Raw genomic sequence first — 25878 nt, forward strand, 5'->3', positions numbered from 1 at the left:
ACAAAATATGCATTAAAATCGCAAGCATGACCTCTTGAAAAATTCACAACTATTTGATACTTTTTCTGATAACTTCAATTGAACGTACGACAAACTTTTAAAAAAACCGTTGAATTAGTCTGAATGCATAACTATATTTTTTGAATTATTAAAGCATAGTCAAAAAAATAAAATTGTTCTATCCAAGAATCGAACCCAGATTCTCTAAAAATCCGTCATTTGGTGAAGTTCATTAACCACTTAAGTTCAATAACTTAATTTTCGTAAAGGAAAATTTGGATTAGCCCTCAATACTGTTTTAACCAACTCTCACTCCGTTCCAAAATATAAGTAAAAATAAGTCAAAGAAACTTGATGTATTTTGTTAAAGATTTGGACCGAATACTTTCACTTTTGTTGACCAACTTTTGCTTATATTTTAGGACGGAGGAAATACTTCTTAAAGAATAGATAAATTCATTGTAGTATGAAAACAACAAATAAAATAAACATTTCTCGTTTTGGTTGGTATGAATATGCATTAAATTTATTAGATCTGTTCCCACTTATTCATTTTAAGAGATGAATTTTTAAGCATCTATACTACTTAACAAAAAAATTAAACAATTCTTCTTATTTAACTAAAGTTTTAGATTTGATTCCTGACTTGAGCATGCATTAGTGTTAAGACTCTTAGGGAGACTTTATCATCCGTTTGAGTCTCACATGACTCGATGAATTAGTCCCTACAATTACACGCAGTTATGAAATATCTGATTTACGAACAAATAAACACTTCTTTTTCTCTATAACAAGACATTTAAAATGAATGACGAAGTATAGCGCGATATGTGTGCAACATGATTATTTACATGACCAAACACAAATGTCTTGTATCTCAAATTCAAACATCTCTTTTGTCTTGTTCCTCTTCAAAACCCAGTCTCTCTCCCATATTTTAGTATATATTAATTGTTTGTTTTCGTCACTTTCTTTATTACAAATTTGTCTGTCCTTTTTTTTTTTAGAAGCACAAATTTGTCCGTCATGTAAAATATATTTTCCCAACTTATAAGATATTTTGAGCGGTAAAAAATATTTTTTTAGAAAAATATTAGATCAGATGTTTATACATGTACTGATAATAAAAAAATTGGATTACCAATAATAAATTGGTCTAGGTCTTAAGAGTTTTAATCTCTTTTGTATACGTATGCATGTACAGATGATCTCCATACGCATGAGCTAGGTCTAGGTCTTAAAAATTGTACCAATTAATTTTCCCTTTCAATCAATTTTTTTCCATACGCATGAGCTAGAAATCGAACCCCTAACCACATGCTTAAGGGGACAAAACCTTTATCACTCGTACCAATTAATTGTGGGTAGAGTTTATTTTTCTATCCAATATTATTCTATTAGGTTTTATAGGTTTTATATTTATATAAATTAAACGACCCAAATCACTTCCCCTCTATAAATACCATACTAGCCATAGCCTAATAGCATCATAGTCTCAGTGGTTTTGTGAGAATATGGCTCTTACATATGGACATGCATTCTCTCATATACCCATCTTTGTATCACTCTCGATATTCCTAGTGATCCCTTCCTCTTGTCTTAATCCTAGGAAGTTTCTTAATGTCACTTCATACTCCCCATCTGATTCACCTTATCAATCATCTTCATATGCCACTTTTTATGGACCTCCCGATGGTGATGGAAGTGAAGGTATATAATATAAATTTTTGTCACTCATTTTTTCTAAGAATAGATTCAAAATTTTGTAACCAAATTATTATTTTAAATTTATAATTTAAATTCTTATATATTTTATAATTTTATGTAGGTGGTGCTTGTGGATATGGAAAGGCTGTTGGGCAACCACCGTTTAATTCAATGATATCGGCCGGAGGCCCTGCCATTTTCAAGGGAGGCAAGGGTTGTGGTGCTTGTTATCAGGTCTATTAATTATTTGATAAAGTGTTAAAATTTTAATAAATAATACATATTATTAAAAAGAAACCGGACAATAAACTCGGTCGCTATTCATTTTGTTTTCATTTCAGGTGAGATGTGTAGGAAATCAAGCATGCTCAGGCAATCCTGTTACAATAGTTATCACTGACGAGTGCCCTGGTTGTAATTACAATTTTGATATGAGTGGCAGAGCTTTTGGTTCCATGGCAATTTCAGGGCGTGGTGACCAGCTACGCAACGCCGAGAAAGTTCTGGTTCAGTATAGGAGGTAGTCTCTCTGTTTCATTCTATGAGTTGACTTTTTAGAAGTTTATTATTATTATTATTATTATTATTATTATTATTATTATTATTATTATTATTATTATTATTATTATTATTATTTCTTTGTTAATATTTCAAATTCAAGGTTATATGAACTATTATTTTGTAACTATTCAATATTATTTTTTAAATAGAAAATATGATAAGTGAAAAATCAAATAGTCAAATGCATAGTAAAATATGCAAACAACTTCACCAAATACAATAAAATTTATTATTTAATAAAAAAAGTCAAATATTTTTTTCATTAAATATGTCAATTTCAATTGTTTGACTAAGATATGTTACTTTTCGTTTACATTTAATTTCAACATTGTTTGACTAAAATTATTATTATTATTATTATTATTATTATTATTATTATTATTATTTTTGACAAAAAATTTAAACATTTTTTTAAAAATATTTAATTATAAAAATAATACTGTAATAATTTTTGCAGTATTGACATTTTATAATATTATAACTAAAACTATTATTATTATTATTATTACTATTATTTTGTAACTAATACAATCAACTATAATTATAATTATTTTGTTGCAGAGTTGCATGCAACTACCCTGGTGTGTCAATAACTTTTCGTGTGGACCTTGGAACAAATCCATATTATTTTGCTACCTTAATTGAATATGAGGATGGGGATGGTGATCTCAAAACAGTTGAAATCAAAGAAGCAAACTCAGCAACTTGGGAAAGCATGCAAGAATCAGTTGGTGCTGTTTGGAAATTAAATAAAGGAGCACCAATGAGAGCACCATTTTCTATTAGGTTAACAACAATTGAGTCTGGAAAAGTATTTGTTGCCAATAATGTGATCCCTGTAGGTTATAAGCCTGGTGATACTTATAGGGCAAATGGAAATTTTAATTAATTAGCTAGAATTTCTATGAGTTTTGACTACGCAATAGTGGATTTTGTATTGTCTATTGTAATCAATTGAGAAGGAAATTATGTTATCTATTATGTCAATTATAAATTTCTTCCTTAATTACCACCAACGGTAGGAATTTTTTTTTAAAGTAGTTTAGTGACGAGAAATGTCACCCTTAAGGTGGATACTGGGATGACCGGAGTTCGAACTTCGATCCCTACATATATACTGCAATATCCCGGTCAACTGAGTTAAGCTCACGGGAGACCGGTTGGTAGAAATCATTAAATATGAGCAATGCTATTATGCTAACATCACATCTTCTAACAAACTCTTTTCAACAGACTGTCTTTAATTGGTTGAAATTCAAATGATTTCCACTAAATAATATCGGACCCACATAAATTTAGTGGACCCATTTGAAATCCAACCAATTAGAAATAGTGTGTTGACAAGAGTGTCTTATTTTGTTGGAATAATTCTTTATATATATATATATATATATATATATATATATATATATATATATATATATATAAAACTATTAATTATTTAATTGAATAAGTAACAAATAAAAAACATCATTACAACAAAAATGATAAAATTTTTGTTGAGAACAAGAGATTGTGACCTAAACTTTAGGAAATATTTCTGAAGTGTGGCCTAAGTTGTTGTTTCCTATTGCATTAGACCATTTTTTTTTCTTGCGTCTATTTTTTGGATGTATTGTTCGCTTTTAGTGTTGTGTGTAAGCCTACATTGTTTTGTTTTGTTATTATTATTATTTTTGTTGCATAAGTGAAAGGTAAAGATAGAAAAATCACATAAACTTTTTATATACTAGTTCACAATTTAACCTGGTTTCTACGTCTAGTCCATCACATTAAGGTACACAAAAGTGTGAAAAACATATTGAGTGAATGCTAATTTAGCAAACTTTTGTGTGGACTATATGGAACTCTCGAAATGACTTTTTCTTCCGGAAGGTATATTTTTTCTGCAGAGTGTTTGAGCGATAGGGTAAAATTTTCATCTTAGAAATGGTTCATAGGTAAAAACTACGGCTCCCCCTATTCCTTTTATGAGTGAGGAAGGCAAGGGTTTAAAAGGGCGGTATAAATTGTTGTTAACACAAGAAATTGTGAACTAAAATAGAGACAAGGGTTTAAAAGGGCGGTATAAATGGTTGTTTCTTATAGCATTAAATCAAGAGTATTTATTTTTGTCTATTGTTTTGACTTCAAGTCCGCCGCATCACTTTTGTTAGATATTATCGACTTTGAAATTTATGTATAACAGTGTAAGTCTTCATAGTTTTGTCTTTATTGAAAGGCGTTTCAATAGGTATAGAAAAGTATACACATGTCTTATTTTTATTAAATAACTTTGTAGTATATATTTAAATGAGTGAAGTCAACTTCTTATAAATTTTTAACTTCTCTTTCTCTGACCTCAAGTTTTCAACACCATTTTCCAGAATTATTGTACAAAGGTGCTAGAAAACTCAAGAAATATACCCAAAAAAAAAAAAACTCAAGAAACAAAGGGTTTGATAAAATTTCTGCACTAATGGATTTGATTTTCTTTTTCTGGCTTTTACCCTCTGGTTCCTACGGGAAGGGGCCCTAGTAGTCCAGTGTTCGGGACGAGTTCTAGCATCAAGTGGTTCCAGTCCCCTCCCAAATGCAGTTACGGGGATCGAGCCGTGGTCCTCCCTACCAAGTTTAGCGCCAATCACCACTAAACTAACTACTAATGGATTTGATTTTGAATAACTAGTAATTTTTTTTTGGAATTTATGACGAAAGTCAATTTCTTAGTAGAGTTTATTAAATAACATTGTTTGTATATTAGTTAATGAGTGAAGTCAACATCCGGATTATTAAATTTACACCTGATTTTCCGACCTCAAGTTTTTGGTTGAGCTATTTTCTCTTCGAGTAAGAACGATGTAAAGTGAGAATTGTGTTTTTCTTTTCACCTGGTTTTTCTTTTCATCCTAATCGATGTGTTGAAATGGTGAAAAATGATCTAGTGAGTATTACTTTAAACCGTCTCTGAAGTTTGTGTATAAGCACTTCTCAATCAGTATTCAATATTTACCGGACAAACTAAAACTCTACTATAGTGGATAAATTAAAAATCTTTCACGCCACAAAAAACACAACGCACGTCGCAGCAACCGCAACGACCAGTTCCATCCTCGATTGTTACCACAATTTAAAACCATGCCCAAGAGACCATATATAGGTGGATGTCGCACAACCTCTACTGTCCTAGGAGCATTATTAGATGTTGACTAGATTCAACAAACTTGAAACACAAGCTACAATTGAGATCTTAGTTTAGTAGTAATTAAGAGCTTTGTCTAACATGCACCACTTGATTAAGTGGTGCATGGTCCACAAGTTTTTGGTATTTTTATAATGAATTCGAAATTTACAAAATTCACCATTGGATAGAAAGTTTATATCGTTTAGATCATTCATAAATTTTTTAAATTTTTTTGAAAATCATTTGATATGTTATTGAGAGTTGAGACACATCAGGATTAACGGTATTCAATAAAAATCCATAAACCGTTAATTTTGACGGGTCTCAATAACATATCAAATGATTTTCAATTTTCTTTAAAAAAATTATGGATGATCCATACGATATCAACTTTGAATCCAACGGTGAATTTTGTAAAATTCGTATTCGTTATAATATTTTCGATGACTTGTGCATGATACACAACTTATGTTACTTGTGCACCATAGACTTTGCCGTAATTAATAGCTTAGCCTTATAATCTTTAAGGTACTGAGTTTAAATTCCTTAAGGAACAATCGTAAAATACGCATTAGTGTCACTCATTAATAAGAATTTCCTCCTACTCCAATTATTTAAAAAAAAAATAAAAACCACATTGAGAAACAATTGTGCAACCTCCTTCTCCAATTATAATTTTCTAAAGATATTTAGACATATTATTCTGAATAAAATAAATACCAAACATAAATGTATCGTCCGCATTGAGTTCGAAAAAGCAAAAATTAATATACTACTAATATGCAATATGGTTTTCCCTATAAATATAAAGTATGAGGTAAGTATGAGACATTACAAGCAAACATCAAAACAATCTCCACAAAACCAAGCATCAAATTAATGTCTAACTTCATCCACATCTTGAGAAATGACAGATGGAGGATCAAACACAATGAAGGCTCTAAAAGCTGAAATCACTGCTAAAATAAAGAAACATACAAAAGTAATAAAATGGAGGATCAAAGCTAGCTTTACTCTGCTGCAAAATTTTCCATATGAACTGCAGGCTTGACTCCAAGAATCTTCTTTTGCACCATTATAAGCAAGGTAATATATCTCCATTGTTGCAGCAATTGATGTTACCATTAAATAGGCTACAACCTATAGGAACATCATTTATTAGTATGAAAGTAAATTGAAAGATCCTAACTTATAAAAACTAAAACAGAGTTTGCTGTTCATTAGGGTCTCACAAGACTCGAGGGATTAGTCTATGCAGTTGCGCGCAGAATATATTTGGTTTATAGATTTAAAAAAAACCAAATACTTGGTTTACTCCAAAAAAGAAAAACTAAAACAGAGTAATATTGTTCAAGAAATTTCCATGTTGAACTGCTATACTTCTCAATTATGTTATTTGAATTTCCCAATTGAATTTAATGAAATATACTATTAAGGATAAGAAACAATGATCTAACCTGATCAGATATAAAGAAAATCCATGCTTTGGTAACTAGAAATCTAACCCATGAGCATACTGCAGCAACAATAGCATAAGCAGCACATAGAGCACTCACAAAAACCATATACCTACAAAAACCAAATTGAAGAATAAACCCTTTTAAATCCTCAACAGAACTTAGGATAATAGTTTTAAATTACATTCTGCAACCGTTTTCACATTTTTCTTTTGATGACTCATATATGGTTCAAAGACCGACTAATCTGAGGGGTCCATTTGAAGTTTTGCTCTGTATGACTGATCCAACACAAAAAACGACACAACCAGAATTCAAACTTGAGACTTTGCAAGGAGTCTCAAGCCGTCGTTCATCTTAGAAATGTGTATTGGGCCTAACTCATCCTTACAAAACCGGCTTGTATGGTGAGGATTGCCTCTTGTTTATAAACACTTAGTCAGACCATCTCTTAACCGATGTGGGACTTCTTAACAGTTCACCATGAGACCAACCCATGTTGTTCATTTTTTCACATTTTTATGAAATATAAAATTTCGCAGCACCACCGCATTAAGACTCTAACCGCAATTTAAAATCTTCTTGATGATAATTAATAAAACAAAAGAAAGTTAATGTTTTCTTACTTGAGACCAGAAAAGTTGCTATATTTTAGCACTCCATAGCTAGTATTGTCCTCCTTGTTAGTAACAGTAATCCATATGGTTGCCACAGATAGAGGAACTGAAATGAGCCTCAAAGATGAATCAAAAATCTTAAGCATGGAAATTTGATTTTTCTCTGAAGTACTATCATCAATATTTGATCTTCTCATTTTTTTTAACCAATGAAATGGGTTGAGGAGTTTCGCACGCTTAGATGAAGAAGTATTAAAGTTTAATTGGTAGTGTGATTTTATATATAGAGTAATGAGAGTGTGAGAGAGTTATCATCATAGTGTTATGTTAGTGGTGTTGGTGAGAGAGATATAGTGGAATACACTTTAACATGTTATGTGTATGTAATAGTGATGCTTTTTTGGTTGGTAGGTTTTATCTTGTTGATAGAACTTAGAAATATCAAATCATCATCATTGGTTCCACTTCCTTTTGCCAATGTGGCGTTCCTCTTTTGTCTAAAGTTGTAAATATAATTCATGTTCATACTTAAAGCTATTTAAAAGTGGGTTTTATCATGGAAAGTTTCTCCTCAAGATTTAAGGGATTAGTCTCTATTATTGGCAGATGATACCTGATTTACGTTAAAAAAAAAAGTGAGTTTTATTATTGGACTTTGAATCGTAAAAAACTCTAAATTAGAAAACTCTTTTGTAGGATGTTAGACCCGTTAATAAATAACTAAAAAAAGTTCCTTCATTAAACTCTATGTCCTATAATTATTGGACCCCTGTTTTATTGATGGACCTCTAGATTTTCAAAGGTTAGTATCGTTACAACAAAATTATCAAAGGAATTATAAGAATCAATCTGCAATCATAATTCTATCATTTGTCTCGAATCTCTACCCATGACCAAGAGACTCGATATGATTTAGTTTTCTTCAAGGTGAATCCAATGATAATTCTCACAACCCTAGAGTTCTTTCTCAACCCTAGTTTAAGTGTTTGCTGCAAAACCCTTATTTTTCCGCACTAAAAACATGTGCATTAAACCTGATTTTTTACGCATGCACCGGATTATGCCAAGCATGCATCGATGCATGTTTGCTTTAGACTTGATCTTGAAAAATGCATGCAAATTCACTTAGCTAATTCCAATTTGCTTAGTGAAATCAACTGAATTTGAAAAGTTGATTTTCAAGTCAATATCCACACCCTTAAAAGTGGAAATTTGGGATGCCTCATCTTTTATTTCTATATGGAGATATGAATGGCAAATCCGAGACAGCCTCATTTGACATATCTAGACAACGGGAGTGGTTATGGTGCATATGTTTTTTCCTTATGCACCATGCATAAATAATGAAAATTGTTTAACGCACCCCCCAAATTGCTTAGCGCCACCCCCATATACTTAGCGCCCCCTAGATTTTCTTGTGTGCCCCCAATCTTTTCTCACACACCACCCAAATTTTCTCGCGCGCCCCCTAAAACCATTTTTGTTGTGGAATTGTTACACATTAGATATACTTATAATGCCAAAACCATTTTTATTGTCGAATGGTTTTAGATAGGGTTGGGAATAGGCCAGGCGGCCTACAGGGGCCTTCGGCCTGGCCTGTATAAGCCTGGCCTGGCCTGGCATGATTATTAAAAATGTCAGGCTTAGGCTTTGAAAACGGCCTGTTTACATAAATAGGCCAGGCTTAGGCTTCTAAAAAGGCCTACGAAGCCTGATAGGCCGGCCTGTTTATAATAATATTTATTTATATAATATTATTATTTATATCTTATAAAAAAATATTATGTATATAAATATTATTAGCTTTTAATTATTGCGACTTTTCGTAATCGTATTTGTTATTTTATTAGTTTTTAATTATTGTGTTAATCATATTATTAGCTTTTTCTTAATATTGTAGAAATTATAAAAATTTAAATGTGAACTTTTTAAGGCCTGTTTAGCCTATTTAAAAAAAAAACTATATAGAGAAGTTTTAATGTAACACAGACTTTTAAACAGGCTACAAGGCCAGGCCAGGCTTTTAAAAGGCTCAGGCCAAGCCAAAAAAAATAACATTTGATAGGCCACAGGCCAGGCTCAGGCCTGAAAAAAAATCGTAGGCCAGGCTCAGACCTGTAAGGTCTGGCCTGGCCTGGCCTGTTCCCAACCCTAGTTTTAGAGGGTTGTAAATTTGTAATCCAAAACCATTCTACTTGTGGAATGGTTTTGTGTGTTATTTGTGTTGGGGGTGGGGGGCGCGCTAAGCAATTTGGGGGCGTGATAAGCAATCTAGGGGGTGCGCTAAGCAACAATATGGGGGCGCATTAGGCAAACAGGGGGCGTGCTAAGCAATCTGAGGTATTTATGCATGGTGTGCATAAGCAAGGGCTTATGCACCATAACTTATGTCGTTCAAATAGTGTATAATGTAATATTTTTGTCTAATGTTTGATGTCTTTTTTGGTCTAATGTTTGATATAATTTTGTTTTTTTGTTGTAATATATGTATGCAATTGCAATGACGATGTATCTTGTAAAACATAGTTCGAATTATTTTATCCAAAATACAAAAAAAAAAAATTATTTCTAGTCCTAGAATCCAAACAAAATATTTTTAAAATTTCACAGAATGTGAGAAGCTTAAGGAGATTTTTTTTTTTGTCTCTAAGATTAGTTTCAAACACCAAGTTTAGAGCTCATATTCGAAAAAACTTGTAACTCAATTGGGCTTGCCCAATACAGACATGATAGCCTGTTTTCACATCTCTAAAACAAGATGTTTTCTCTCTAGGCCTCCCATGTATCTTTTATACCCCAAATATTTCAATTTTGTCCTTGCTAAAAACTTCGGTTCGCAGAAACCGAAGTTTTTTCTAGTTCAAATTCAGGAAAAATTCGGTTCGTAACAACCGATATTTTTATTGAAGGACAAAAAAATAAATTCCAAGATGAGAAAAAAGAACCATGAGAAAAGCCTAAAGAAAAAACATCCTAAAACAAAGTACCCTTTGGAGAAAAATAAGTAACCTTAAGCTAGAAGGTAGAAATTAAATAAAAAAATTATTTGTCAAAAAAAGAAAAAGAAACCAATGAGGACTTGGTCTACAAACCACTAATAAAACGTTGTTTACTGTCCATAGAATTATAATGCCAAATTCTTGTTGGGTGGACAGTTAGTTAAGTTTCTTACCCATTTCTCACCCTTCCTTCCCATTATCACACACTCATTCAACACAAGATCCAAAATTAATGGAGAAATTCATTATCAACCTCCACACTACAAACTTTTTAAAAAAAATTAAAAGTTGAAAGTGCAAAGACTTATGATAATTTGATAATCATACTATAAAGAAATAAAAATACTCCTTGTCAAGAATGTGGATATAAAATATATGATTTAAATTATATACATTGTTGTAATAAAAATAATTTATGCTACACAAATGAGATATGTACGGTGAGATTAAAAAATACCAACAAAAATTACGGAGTTAAGTTAATAAAACTGTTATCAACTCTATCCCAAATTTCAAAAATAAACAAGTTTAATAAAAGTAATTCTTTTGAAACATGGTTTGAGTTTTCTATTAGTAGTTTAGTGGTTAAAATTTCATTTTTTTAATTTTTAAAGGTGAATAAGTGAAGTGTCCGTAATTCGAACCCCAACCCCTAAATATAAAATGTAATATCCATACCAAATGAATTAATTAAGCTCACGGGACTGAGTGTTTAGATTTGATTGATGAATGTCAAAAAAAATTAATAGACAAAATTAATACTTAGATATTAATGTTATTATATTTTCGCCTTGATGAAAACTTGAACTCTCTTTTTTAATTACCTCCTTACCTACGTTAACCCTTAACACACAAATTAGTTAAAAACTCAACACACAACGGTGGAGAGATCGGAGTTCTAATCCTAATCATGACGTCTGACCTTACAATTTCGACATTTTTATCATATAAGCTAGAATTTGTGAAAAATAAATGTCACTTTCTATAACCTCATTCCAAGTCTTATTATCTTTATCTTTATGTGAGAGTTAAGTTTTCCCAAATATACATGATGATAATACAGTAATAATACACATAATTATTTGCACTCTTCATTTTGATTTATTAAACTTTATTTATTTTTCTAACTATAAAACGAAACGGCATGCTAAAAGCTACCAATGCTGACCTTTGGCTTTGAGATGAAAGACATAAAAATAACCGAATTAGAATTCAGTAATCTATTTTAAAACAACAAATAACAGATTCTTTGTTTGTTGTTTTTAAATTTATTAATTATGGTCAATTTCCAAATAAATAGTGCTCTAGTAGTACCATAAATCTGTGGTTGCCAAAACCATTCGCCATCAAAACGACATGTGTATCATATAAGTTACGTGTAACGCTTCACTATAACATTGTCGTTTAACACTTAGATGAATGATACAAACCTAGTGGCGTTCATAAATTTGTGAAGTCGTTTTGATTTTGTATTGAATGAAGAGACTCTCACCTATTTATAACACTGCTTTGCGTTTCAACAAAACTCTTGTTGAAATCATTTGGTTTTTAAGATAAAATATATCTTAATTAATAAATAATAATCGGTTTAATTTCATATCCGGTTCAATTATTGCGCACCAATACAAAATCTAAAATAAGTACATTATTTTATAGTGTCTATGTATGAGTCTAATCACTAAGCTATTTTAAAAAAATCATTTTTGTCAACAAAAAATTAAAACATTTCGTCAAAAAATAAATAAAACATATATACTTGACTACAACATATTTAGAAAGATAAAACTATTAATAAAATGTTAAATAAAAGAAATAATAATAATAATATAATGGGTTTTAGTTTGTATCTTAGATGATCATATATATATATATAATGAAGGAAACTTATTTGATAGACACAAATATAAATAAGAGGTGTTAGACACACTCACAATTGGTCCAAGTAGTAAAGTTTTGGTCATCTTAAACATGTGGTCAGGGGTTTGATTTATGGCTCATGCGTATGGAAAAAAATTCGGTTGGGAGGGGAGAACTCACCTTGTGTGCCCCACAGGTTCCCCGACAGAGATTAGTCATCACTAAGCGGTAGAAACTTCGTATTAATATCATGGTAACCAAAAAAAATGTTTTTTTTTCACCACCAGTATTCGGTCCACTAATTCTTCTAATCTGGTTCGGGATCAGTTATGACATCAAGTGGTTCCAGCCCCCTCCTGCTCGCAGTTGCAAGGGATCGAAATGTAATTCTTTCTATAAAGTTCAGCGTCAAATACCACTAAATTAACTAACGAATTAATGTTTTTATTATCAAAATGTAAGACTTTGATGAAGCATTAATCTATTTATTCTAATTTTTAAAACATTGACTTTATTTAAAATATATAATCAAGTAATTAATGAACTTTAGTAAAAAGTTCAAATCCTACATAAAGAGAGTAACCAGAGTGTCTTGATATGCTTTAGCAAATGAGGGGTGCTCTTGCATGAAGAAACTCAAATTTTTAAGTTGTGTCCTCTTCAGATAAGTCACTTGTTGATTGCAGACATGTTAGGTGTTTCTGTTGCGCGAATAATCATATTGCAGTGGTTTTTTCTTCCGAGCTTCTAACCTTCTTTGTAACAAAAAAAATCAATTACCTTCGAACAAAACTTCAGATTATCAAAATTCATTTTTCACACAAATGAGAATGTCAAAACAAAGAAAATGTTTTCATGTCGCATTTGAAAAGTTGTGGATAGAGTTAAAGACAAATAAATTTATAGTGGAATAAAAATTAATTTGTCGTTATTACTTATAAATTTATTTGTGTGACTAATAAAGTAATACTTATTCATAAGTATTATTTTAATTATGTTGGACCATTGTCTTAAAAAAAAAATTATCTTGGACCCACATAATTTGGTGAGACCCACCTAAATTTTAATTGATAAAAAATATTATATTTTTCAATAAATTAGGATAAACGAAAAAAATGAGACGCACACAATCTAATGTGAGTTTTAACTAAAATTGCTCGTTTGAAACTAGGGGACTAAAATCGCACAATTAGAAAATGTGAGGACCATAATTGCAATTTAGCCTTAAAAACAAATATGTGTTGATGATTATAATACTAATGCTCCTTTTACATACAAAAGATTATTGAAAGACAATCTAGTCCTCCTAAAAAATAATACAAAAAAGGGTACTTAGGAGAATAAAAAGGGGTTAAAGATTGAAAAAACCAATAAAAAGAAGAAAAGATTGAGTGGAGAATAAATACAGAAACGGGCAAGGCTGGCATGTTATTGTTACATGTTCTTCTCTCACTTCCTGCATGTCCATCTTCAATTAAATAACAATAAATTCTATTTTAAATTCATTCAGGTTTCACTCTTTATGTTTTTCTTACGTTTATTTTTTATAAATTTTTTTGACCTTAGTGAAGAGGAATGCTTGTCACCTACTCCTTTTATAGTTTCCACTCTCTCTTCTCTTTCTCTCTCAAAACAAAACCAAATCTTCATATTAATCAAATTTAACTCTGTTTTTATTTTTCCTCTGTTTCTTCTTCCTTTGTTTTTTGTGTTTCATTTTATTATTATTATTGTTATGGATAAATATAAGTGCAAACTTTGCTATAGAAGCTTCAACAATGGAAGAGCATTGGGTGGTCACATGAGATCCCACATGATGAATCTTCTTGTTACGAAACCAGAAGAAGATTCATCACGAATGATTCAACTTAGTTTTGAAGCTGAATCAGCACCATCTTCATCGTCATCAGAAGATGATGATGACGATGAAAAGGGTCTTAGTTATGGCCTTAGAGAAAATCCAAAGAGAAGCATTCGTCTCGTGGATCAAGACTTTTCTTTTCCACAAGTTGATACAAGTTCCGTGATTCTTCAAGATATTGAAAGCGAAACGGAATCGTCCAAGAACAACCCAACTCGCAGAAGATCCAAAAGGGTATGGAAAATTCGTGAGTTTGATCAGAAGTATTACGGTGAATCTGCTATGAAAAAAGTTAGATTTTTTAATAAAACAATATCTTCTGTTGTTGATCATGAACCAGTTAGTTCAGTTTCTGATACAACAACCGAAGAAGATGTTGCATTTTGTCTTATGCAATTGTCTAGAGACAATTGGAATAGACAAAGTGAACAATATGAAGAGCCAGAAGAAGACGACGAAGAAGAAATAGAGTATGATGAAGATGAAGACGAAGAAGCTGAAGAAGAAGAGGAAGAAGAAGAAGAAGAAGAAATCGAAAGATCTTTAGAAGATAGCGATGAATCTCAAGAGCTAATTAAAGTTAGCAAGAATAACAATAAAGTACGTAAAGGAAGGTACAAATGTGAAACATGTAATAAAGTATTCAAATCTTATCAAGCATTGGGTGGTCATAGAGCAAGTCACAAGAAGATTAAATTGAACATAACAGTCGAAGAATCGCAACCGGAATACGAAGTTGTTGAAAAGAAAATTCACGAATGTCCGGTTTGTTTTCGAGTATTTAATTCCGGTCAAGCACTTGGTGGACACAAAAGAACACATGTTATTCATGGATCAACAACAACAGTTCCAATTTTCAGCTCAAAAAAAGTTGCAAAAAGTGTTATAGATCTTAATCTTCCTGCTCCAATTGATGATGATGAAGTTAGTCAAATTGAAAATTCTGCTGTTTCAGATGCAGAATTTGTCAAAACTCGTTAGAACATCATGGATGGTTTTTTTAAGTTTTGGTGCATTGGTCACTTTATGATTCAAAAGGTAACATTTTTTTTTTTTTTTTTTTCATTTTTAATAATGTTCTGCAAATTTTGTTATACTTATATGGTTACTCTATATAAAATTATACTATTATTAATAATAATAATTCTTCAATGATTTTATTTCTAGCTCTAATTCAGTTCTGAATTATACTGTGTCTATATATGTAACAAATTATAGTCATTGATTAATGGAGAATCAATTTTTTTATGGTTGTTCTGTTTCAGCTTCATTCAAATTTAATACAATGTAACTGTTCATAAATTCATTGATGATGTTGAATATTAAAACACCAATGTCATTTTCACATATGATTTTTTTTATTATTATAAAAGTAACTTCCACTTCTGACTTCTCCAAGAGCATTGTACAGTTCATGAAAAGAAAATGTGGTTTCCTTATGGTTCTTAAGTTATTATATTCTTTCTCTCTAGAATATTTTAAAAGTTTCTTACCTTTTTCAAAAAAATAATTCTGCTTGAAAAAATATTGTCTAATCATTTTTTTCATGTATTACTTTCATTGTAACTTTCCACACTGATCTTCATAATTAGTTGAGCTTAAAAAGTTAATTGAATATCACTTTAATTTAAATTTTTAAATTTTCAAGACAATTTTTAAAATTTTAATTCTTAAAATTTGTTTTAAAAAACACAGATCCTTATTTTTTGCGATGAGAATTGTTATTTTTTACGATAAGGAGTTCTAGCTAACCATATATAGTTAGGATTGAACTAATAAGATTGACTTTAAACATGTCATATCACTCGTGATGTGTTTAGGAGATTTTTTCTCGTGACCAATGCTATTTTTGCTATATGAATAGATCAAACACGTAAGTTTGACTCAGTTAGACGCAACTCAAATCATCTTTTTTTATTTTCTTTTCTGTTTTTTTTTAATGATCATTTTCCTTTTTTTTGGATATAAAAGAAATACACAAGTTGATATTTTGATTCTTTTTTTTTTTTGGTCAGGTAGCCTAGTGGCTTGAAATTCCACCTTTAAAGATGGATAAGTGGAGTGTCCAGGGTTCGAACCCTGGCTCCTGCATATAAAATGCTGATGTCCCAACCAATTGAGCTAAGCTCATGGGGACGATATTTTGATTCTTTATGAGGAACTTTATATCACCCGCATTAATATGTAATAGACATCACAACAATTTCTTAACTATGTTTATGTATTTTATTTTATTTTTGTATTTTATTGGAGGTGGTCAAATTAGTAGATATAGAGTTTTAAGATACCACTTAAATAAAATATGATTGGTTAACAAACCCAACCAAATTAGAAATCATATTGAAAAGTGGAAAGTTGAGTTCTTAGATGGCGTTGCTATGTTATTTTCTTCCATTATAAAGTAGGATACTACTTCCTACTTGCTAGGACTCATTGCATTTCTTTGAGTGGTGACAATTTGATGCTTTTAATCAATCACACTTCTTTTACATACTTTCTTTATATACCACTAAACTATACCTCATTTGAATCTTTCTTCTCAATGACTTGGTTTCGATGATCTAGTTTGTCAAGTTTCTATCATGATGATATTTATTGAAAATTATAAAAAAGTACAAATAAGAAATTGATTAAAAAAATATATTTAGAAACTTTTCTTTGGCTAAGTTCATCTCTAACCCATTAATAAGAAGAGAAATGTTATTATGACACAATATGTACATACATACTTGACACACATGAATAAATATTGTTTTTAAAATTACATAATTGTCCTCAAATTGTGTATTGTGTCAAGTGTGAGAAGTGTATTCTAATAAGACTTCTATATCAAGAAATATATTATGTGGTACATATAATGGTGGATCCGTTATATATTACACAATTTATATTTCATTTTATTGGTGGGATTGAATTGAAGGAGTGAATGACACCTTAAAACAAAAACGGATTTGGATTGCATTCATTCAAAATTGCATATGCAAAACATATTTGATCGTCCAATTATAATTATGCATACGGTTCAAATATAAAGTTAATTTTTTTATTAAATTGCTATAATCTGAAACGGTATGATCTTGATTAGACCGTCATATATCATATATATATATATATATATATATATATATATATATATATATATATTTTAAGGAACCCGTCAAATATATTATGACTACAGAATTGCTATAATCTTTATTAAAAATTTGATTTTTTTTTGTTAGTTAGGCTATTGGCTAGAAATTTCACCCTTAAGGTAAATAAGTGGGGTGTCCGAGCTTTTAATACTCAAGTTCATTATTGCATATTCATATTTCCATACACAATAATACATTGAGGAATAGATAAACATAAACTACAAATAAGTTATTTATCGAAATAGATATACTAGAGCAAAGGCATCAACCACCTCGCATAGACCTTAACCAAGACAATAGCTACACTAATACAAAGTCATTAGGATCATATATTTGTTGAACATCTTTAAATAATCCTAATCCGATTCCTCAATTTCATCGAACAAGACCAATGTATTATTTAATGATACATCCCATATCTCAACCGCTTCATGCATATCAACAAATTAAGCCTTTAGGATTTAATTTATCAAATGAAGCCAATATAAAAACCAACATTAAATATTTAAATTTATGTAAGTGTAAGAGTTTTGAAGCGTTTAAGTAAGTGAATAGATGTTTGATCCCTAATTCTTGCATACGAAAAACTTCCGATTGGTGTGCTTAATAGATTCTCTTCAACCTAAATTATAAAGCAAAAAAATAAAAAATAAAAACACACTTATTAAGAAAAATCAAAATATTATTGGAATATATTTTTCTTTTTGTATTTTTTTTAAACTTAGTTGCGTGGTTTTTTTTTCCCTTAAATATATTTTGGAATAGAGGGAGTACTAATTTTGTATACCATAACATGGTAAAGAAAAAGGTAAGAGCCTCTTCACATCTTTATTTAATTCATCCAATTAAGCATATTCCTAAATATTCTATCAAAACTTGGCCTATAAATAAAAAAAAAAAGTCTCTTTATCTACAAAGTTAGGAGATCAAATTGAGTGAAAAAAACTATATATAGATATATATGAAGTTTGCAAAGAGATACATTGATGATATTAAGGAGAAGCAGCCAGGATGGAGAGACAAGTTGTTGTCGTACAAAGAATTGAAGAGGCTTGTAAGACGGATAGGTGATGATGGAAACTCAGAGGCAGAGTTTATGTGCTTGTTGAACAATGAAATCGACAAGTTCAATGAATTTTTCATTGAAAAAGAAGAAGAATTCATTATCCGGCAAAAGGTATATATTATGGATTCAATATATATTCATGTCTTATATTATTACTTCCCTTCTTAAATATATAGTTGATGTTAGAATATTATACCCTGGGTACCAAAATATAAGGAAAAAAATGAGTAAAAAAAATTGATGTAGTTAGTTTTTTTTTTACTCAAAAATAACAATGTTTATTCATTCAAATTTATAGAGAAATACATCGATCGAAATTATTACATATTCAATTTTGCTAAAAACTAATAACGACGAATCAACGAACATGCTCATAATATTCGAGTTAAAAGCATAAAATGGCCTAATGTCTATGACAAAGCCTACACAATTGATATGACAAAATTGAAATGTCCGGAATAGTTATGCATTCGGATCTGCAACGTTAAATACATTCATTTTTTGTTGACCAATTTTTGTTTATATTTTGAGATAGAGGGAATACAAATTGATCAATTTAATTCAATGACACAAATCAAATTAACAACATATTTTTATATTTGTCAATACATTTAATAATACATGAATGTGCTTCTATTTGTTGAATTCTATTATAGCTTGATTTCAAATTGCACTCTACAACCGCAATACGGTCGAAATATTCCTAGTAGTCTCTACAATCGCATCAAAATACAATTGCAGTGTGATCTTTAATCACATATATGGTTGTAATGTATTCGCAGAGACGATTTTGGACATGTTAGTGTAAATTTTCTTAAAAAACAAACAATATAGAATTTGAAGTTTGATAATGCTTCATATCTAGGAAAAATCTTACTTTTAACAGTCTCTCAACTTTGTATTTCAAGCAACTCTCATCAATATTTACAAAGCAAGTTGAGACTCTACTGTAGTGGATAAATAATGTAGTGACACGACGATGCCTCTTAGTATAGTTTGTGAAAAATAAAAATTAATGCATGCCTCAACCGTCACAATATATGAGTCGCTCTTAGGGTAAATGTTAACACTTTCCTAAAATTTTTACTTTTATTTTCATTTTTATTTTCTTAATAATTACTCTGGAACACTGTATAGCATTTCCCTTCATTTTTTAAGGCAATACTTTTTTGTTGGCTGTGAATTATAGTTTGTTCTTAGAAAATGTGTTTTATGAGTGCAGGAGTTAGAGCAGAATATGAAGACAGCAATCAATTTATGGAGAACAAATGGAAGTAATCCATCAGAAAAGGATGATAAGAATAAATTAATAAAAGATATTGTTGATTTACATGGTGAAATGGTACTTTTAATAAACTACTGTAACATCAATTACACAGGTGCTCTTTCTTAATCTCTCATTGGTTATTGGTTTTAAGTTTAATTACTTTCCCCTTTCATTTTTAATTTAAATGTCGTTTGAGAATTGTGGAAATTATTCATATAATTTACTTTGAAGGTAACTTTTTATTACTCCTTCCGTTTCAAATTACTTGACGTTTTAGAAAATTTTATTTTTTTCAAATTACTTGTCATTTTGATAATATAAGTTTATATTTTGTCTTTTATACCCTCATGTAAATTCAAAATATTTAGGGGTAGTTGTTGAAACTGAAAAAGATTTAATATATATTTGAAAAACTAAAGTTTTTTTTAATTTTTTTTTGTACATAATATATTAAATTTATTGGAAAGAGAAAGTGTGTGAAAAAAAAATATTGGTGAATTAAAATAAGGGTATAATAGAAAAATAAGGTGAAAAAATACACTTTCTTAATTTCTTTTTTTTTTCTTTCTAAAACATCAAGTAATTTGAAACGGAGAAAATAATATAGTATATAAAAATAAATATTAGCATATACTAATATTTTAATTGACATTTCATACCAGAGTAGAATAATAATGACAACAAAATAAATATTAGACACCAAAATTTTAACATAAAGTTTTTTGTGATTTTGAGATAATGTAAAATCACACTATCAAGCGAGATAAACCTTCCGCTATAAATAAATAATAAATAATGGATATACAATAAATAAATACCATGTAACAACAGTAATCATCACCAAAAGTAAAATCAACCAACCTCACAACTTCCACACAAATGATAAACTAACACAACCTGAATAGATTTAAACTACTAATAAAAACCAGTTAAGTGATATAAAATACAAACTCAGGTTATAGCTCAAACAAAGTAAATTGCTAAAGAAACCCTATTCTTCCTTTTGTCTTCCCACATTATGGGCACACATGGGCCAGGCCCATTCCTTTTAACACCCCCACACTTATTTCTTTACTTGCTTTTTGATCTAACCTGTTGATCAGAATGAAGATGGCTGGTCCGTTGAGCAGTTCGTCCACCGGAGGGGAGGTTTGTACCTGCAGGTGCTCAGATGCTTAAGTCAGCAAAGAGTACAAAAGATACTAGAAGAGAGAGAAAGTAGAGAGTAGAATGAATTAGAATATCTGGCTCTCCTGTATAGGAGAGCTTATATAGTTGCCCCCGGCGCTAGGCCAAAGGTTGGTCTAATGGGCCGGAATAACCGGCCCAATAGACTCAACTGCCAAGATAGTCCTTGTATCGTAGGGGAGGCGGTTATGCGCCCTATCTTGGTTGGAGTCGTTCCACTTTAAGTGGGTAATGGATAAGCTCCGTGACTCAAACGTGGCTGGATGGATGAGCACGTGCTTAACGTGCTTCTTAGCCGTTACGTCGTGGGGGAGGTCTCCCCTTGTTGGGTTGTGCCCCGAATGTCGGGCAGAAGAGTGATTGAGCCAGCTTTTAGCCCAGTCCATAACACTTTTCTTTTACTAGTATAATTTGGGTGAGCCCACTTAGGAGTGATCTACCTAACAATAACAAAACTCTTTTCCTCCACGAATTGGAGGTTTATGAGGAAGTCTTGGATGGTCGCAAACAATTGATCATTTCATTTAGTGACACATACATATTTTATAAATAGTAGAAAGATAATATAATTAAATAATATGTATTTTTAAAATAATTAAATGATTACGTATTTTTAAAAAAGTGTGACAAAATGAAGTGATTAAATAGTTGTGCCCATATAAATATTTTTCAAGGTTAATACCAAGATAAAGTATAGACTAGATTTTTCAAGATATCATTCTTCTGTGGTATTTTTTTTTTTTCGTGAGCAATATTTCCTCATGCTCTGTATCATTATTGAATTAATAACAATATATATTTTGCTTATATGGGAGATTTTTGCACTTTGAAGGGTTGGCGAAAATTTTGAAGAAATGACAGAAAGACAGGGAGGCTCCAGCGCCTACCATTCCTTCAGAAAATGTTTGAGCATTTTTTAAGCACAAATCTAATTACAACACTTGCGAAAGAATGTGAAAATATGATGGATGAAGTATTTCAAGTTGGTGAAGCAGATGAAAGATCAAATGAAGAAGTTGTATTAGATGACAAAGGATTGTTCAAAAGCAAAGTTGAAACATTATTTACAACCCCAGAGAATTATTTACATTATTTACATTATTTACAACACCAGAGTATTTCAGAGAATAATGGTTCTGAGCCAAATGAGTGTTTAAGTATTAAACACACAAGGTGGCATGATGAAGTTCAATTCGGCATAAAAGCTCTTCGTTTGGTGTTGGAGATGGTTTCTTTTAGAAGTTGTTGGTGTGTCAAGTCTGACTTAAAAGTTCCGTACTTATATGAAAAAGTAGATGATGACAAATATTAAGAAAAAATGGGTTGTCTAATGTGATGATCGATCTCACGACTTCCATCTGGACTCAATGTGTGTGTATGTTTTGTGCTCTATTTACTGTAATAACGAGTGGTTTTTAATAATATATTTTGTTTTTGTGGTTCAAAGAAGTTATACATATGTATGTATGTGGAAGTTGTTAGGGGTTCGACTGTTGAGGCAAATGGAACTCTACTCTTTCATTGATGATGTGCAAGGCCTTATATAGCCAATGCATTGCACAAGGCGGTTACAACAAACTAGCTAACAAATAGATGACTTGGGCCTTAAGTAACTACTCACGCGCTATCAAGCAAGCCAAACACAAGCACTAGGCCTAACCATGAGCATTACACATACAATGATTAACACTTATCTAACATCGACCACTAACTTTTACGTATGGAGAATCCATGTTCTATGTCCCACAGATTCTCCGACAACGGTGGAAACTTAATAATAACATGGTTCAAACAATAATATCTGATTGAATTTTGTTTAAAGTCAGAAATTTCACAAATGATAAGTTATATGTGAAATTCATTGTAAATCTTTAATGAAGGTGATAGTTTTCTCTGAACTTTTGTATGAAAACATGTTTTCAATAGTTTAAATTTCCAGTAAAATCACTTGAAAGAAGTTGAAATTATACTGTATTCGCATCTTATGTTAAAACATACACTTTAAATCAATTACAAATCATTCCATTCACAAATTATTGATAAAAACCCACATGATATCTACATTAAGAAATCTAATGACAGATATTACTCAAAGAAACCAAAAATTGGCATTACTAATAAAAGATTAGCTAATTCTCACTTAACAACAAATACATCAAGCAAGTTGTTAGCTTCCATTCTTCATTCCTAATAATGAAGTGTCAAGTTGTATTAACATAGTTAAATACATAACCTCAGTGTGGCTAATGCCTAATAGGAAAACTAAAGAGAAAACTAATTAACCTCTCTAAAAACTTCCAAACCTAAGCAGAACTTGAGTGAAAAATATGCTTCCCAAGAAGAATCAAATTATACAAAAAAAAAACCCTAAGAGGCAAAACAGCAACCCTTCTTTCCACCACCATCCATTTCACCAGGAACAATTATCCTACTTCCCTTCATAAGTGCTGAAGTTTGATCCATATCGTCGTTAGCACTGAGTGGTTTCTTTGCATTGATTCGGTATATTTCGGTTAAAATAGTTAAAAAACATGTTTCAACGTTGGTTGATTCAAGCGCTGATGTCTCCATAAAGAAGAGGTTCTCTCTTTGTGCAAACTCCTCTGCGTCTTCGGTTGGAACTGCTCTAAGACTAGAAAGATCGCATTTGTTGCCAATTAGCATGATGACGATGTTTTTGTCGGCGTGACCTCTCAATTCTTCTAACCATCTGGCCATGTGATCAAATGATTGACGCTTTGTCATGTCGTAAACTAACATTGCACCAACTGCACCTCGATAGTATGCACTAGTAACTGCCCGGTACCTGAAAGCGAGAACATGAGGCAATTTTCAGATACCATTGTATGAAATTAATACTTCAAAAGCCACAAGTTCAATGCTAGAAAGATTATTTCCAATTGGAAACAAAAAATCACTTCGCAAGGATCCAACGAAGATGCTAACAAATCAAACACCAGAAACTAAAGACTGACTTGGGTTCTCTAAAGTCATGTGATCAGTGCATTGAAGGCCGTTTGAATAGTTGAGATTTTCGTTCAATCCCTATAAATCATTGATTGAATTTGGATAGTTGAGAGTTTCGTTCGATCACTATTTGAGGATCGAATTTAGGAACTAACGGATTACCCAGATGTGTATATCCAAGCCAAACCAAACAAGTCAGATAACATGGGTTACTTATATCACAAGGCATTAAGAACAGAAAGAAGGAAAAAGTCAATAAATCCAAAAAGGCACAAACAAGTTAACAGTGTGAGGTCATATTCAATAACTAATTCATTATTGCAAAGCTTAGGTGCATAATCATGATACAATCTTGTTAATCTGTTCAAGAAGACAGAACCATGCACATTTGGATGAAGCATGAGACTGAGATAAAACAAATCATTCAAATATTGCACTTAATCAACATGAGTAGTTTCAGTATTTCCCATTTATTTCATTCCTAAACCAACACCCAAGAGCACTTAAATTGATATATTTCTAAGAGTCAAATTAAAGCTATTAACACAAACGCCAAGAGTTTTACACTCTATACTATTTTACCCTACTATGTCAAGAATTTAATTAACATCTATTGATTATATAGGACGAACACTTCAGATTATATAGTTACTTTCATTCACTTTCTTATTCTTTATTATCACTGTTGTCTATATATCAATATTAATGTTGTGTCTGATATCCACGTCTGTGTCAATTTTTCATAATTCATGACACGGTACAATTCTTGTCTATCATATAACAATTTTTTGGCGTAAACGCGGGTATCCTCTGCATGCAACTGCAGAAATTAATTCCTCGAGCTTTGTGGGACCCAAATGAGTGGCAAATTCTTCCTGAAAGTTTTAACACAGTTGTATGCTCAAACCAGCAATCGAACTCAGGACCTTGGTTAAGGTAGAGGAGACTCGCAACATCTCATCTAAGTACTCTTGGGTATCATATAACAATTTTTTTAAGCAAGTGGTATCATATACAATAAAATATAACATGATCACCATACATCCTGGAAAAAAAATTCATATAAAGAAAATCATCCCTATTCATGAATTATCCAATAATTCATTATTACGATATCACATATAAAAATTCAAACAAATGGAAAAATAATAATCGTAATCGTAACCATAATCATAAAATTGATACCTTTCTTGACCAGCAGTATCCCATATTTGAGCCTTAACAGTTTTATTATCAATAATTAAAGTTTTGGTTTGAAATTCAACCCCAATTGTGGCTTTAGCACCAACGCTAAATTCGTTTCTTGCAAAACGAGCGAGTAATTGAGTTTTTCCAACTGCAGAATCACCAATCAATACAACCTTAAACACGTAATCGATCTTCTGGTTGTAATCACCGTACAAATTCGACATTGTCACAACAATCCTCTAACAAATTCAACATGCGCATTGAGATATTAATTAATCTCTATATAATCATTCATTCTTTCTTTCATCGATTCAAATCACAAAATTGCTGATCTGGGTATGATGTTAGATGGGATGAATTAGAGAACGAAAATGAAAAGATGATTTTTTTTCTTTTTTTCCGATCTGAGTGTATCTGGTTTTGCTTGCGTTACACGGAATAATTATTATTTTTTAAGATTAAGATAATAAATAATTATTACAAATTATTAATTTTTTTTTTTCTGTTCAGAAACATTATTAAGCTAATTGAAATATATAGTGATAAATATGTTTTCGATCCCTACATTATGCTCGTTTGGTAACAATAGACCCCGTGTTTTTAAAAAAATGTTTTTAAAAATTCTATAGTTACTCTCGACGTAAAGTTGACGTGATAGTTACAAATGGAGCATTTTAATGACTCTAAACTTCCTTTATTTTCCAATGGTATAAACTAACCACAACAGTCGAGATCGAGCATGACAACCGGCACATTTTTATCCTTTTTTTCTAATTTGCACATTTTAACGACTTTAAACTTCCTTCATTTCCCATTGACATAAACTCACCGCAGCCGTCGAGA

General features: G+C 31.0%; 5 protein-coding genes across 5 annotated transcripts; 3 read left to right on the forward strand and 2 right to left on the reverse strand.

Moving 5' to 3' along the window:
- The first annotated feature begins 1514 nt into the window (after positions 1 to 1514).
- LOC123892048 (putative expansin-B2) lies at positions 1515 to 3157 on the forward strand. Its single transcript, XM_045941897.1, has 4 exons — positions 1515 to 1710; positions 1829 to 1941; positions 2049 to 2227; positions 2830 to 3157. The coding sequence occupies exons 1-4, from the start codon at positions 1515 to 1517 to the stop codon at positions 3155 to 3157; spliced, it is 816 nt and encodes a 271-aa protein (XP_045797853.1).
- A 3038-nt stretch (positions 3158 to 6195) lies between these two features.
- LOC123889981 (CASP-like protein 2D1) lies at positions 6196 to 7843 on the reverse strand. The gene is made up of 3 exons (XM_045939514.1): positions 7515 to 7843; positions 6889 to 7000; positions 6196 to 6571 (listed from the first exon to the last, which is right to left on the reverse strand). Exons 1-3 carry the CDS (start codon positions 7700 to 7702, stop codon positions 6308 to 6310), a joined length of 564 nt encoding a protein of 187 aa, XP_045795470.1. The 5' UTR covers positions 7703 to 7843; the 3' UTR covers positions 6196 to 6307.
- A 5848-nt stretch (positions 7844 to 13691) lies between these two features.
- LOC123890030 (zinc finger protein ZAT9-like) lies at positions 13692 to 15377 on the forward strand. The gene has a single exon (XM_045939570.1). It carries the CDS (start codon positions 13803 to 13805, stop codon positions 15204 to 15206), a length of 1404 nt encoding a protein of 467 aa, XP_045795526.1. The 5' UTR covers positions 13692 to 13802; the 3' UTR covers positions 15207 to 15377.
- Positions 15378 to 18320: 2943 nt separating this feature from the next.
- LOC123892049 (SPX domain-containing protein 3-like) lies at positions 18321 to 22192 on the forward strand. The gene is made up of 3 exons (XM_045941898.1): positions 18321 to 18536; positions 19648 to 19767; positions 21995 to 22192. Exons 1-3 carry the CDS (start codon positions 18321 to 18323, stop codon positions 22190 to 22192), a joined length of 534 nt encoding a protein of 177 aa, XP_045797854.1.
- An 867-nt stretch (positions 22193 to 23059) lies between these two features.
- Positions 23060 to 25438, reverse strand: LOC123889738 (ras-related protein RABA4d-like). The gene is made up of 2 exons (XM_045939224.1): positions 25033 to 25438; positions 23060 to 23686 (listed from the first exon to the last, which is right to left on the reverse strand). Exons 1-2 carry the CDS (start codon positions 25257 to 25259, stop codon positions 23248 to 23250), a joined length of 666 nt encoding a protein of 221 aa, XP_045795180.1. The 5' UTR covers positions 25260 to 25438; the 3' UTR covers positions 23060 to 23247.
- Between the last annotated feature and the right edge of the window lie 440 nt (positions 25439 to 25878).

The sequence above is a fragment of the Trifolium pratense genome, linkage group LG6 (assembly GCF_020283565.1).
Source record: "Trifolium pratense cultivar HEN17-A07 linkage group LG6, ARS_RC_1.1, whole genome shotgun sequence".
Classification (NCBI taxonomy): domain Eukaryota; kingdom Viridiplantae; phylum Streptophyta; class Magnoliopsida; order Fabales; family Fabaceae; genus Trifolium; species Trifolium pratense.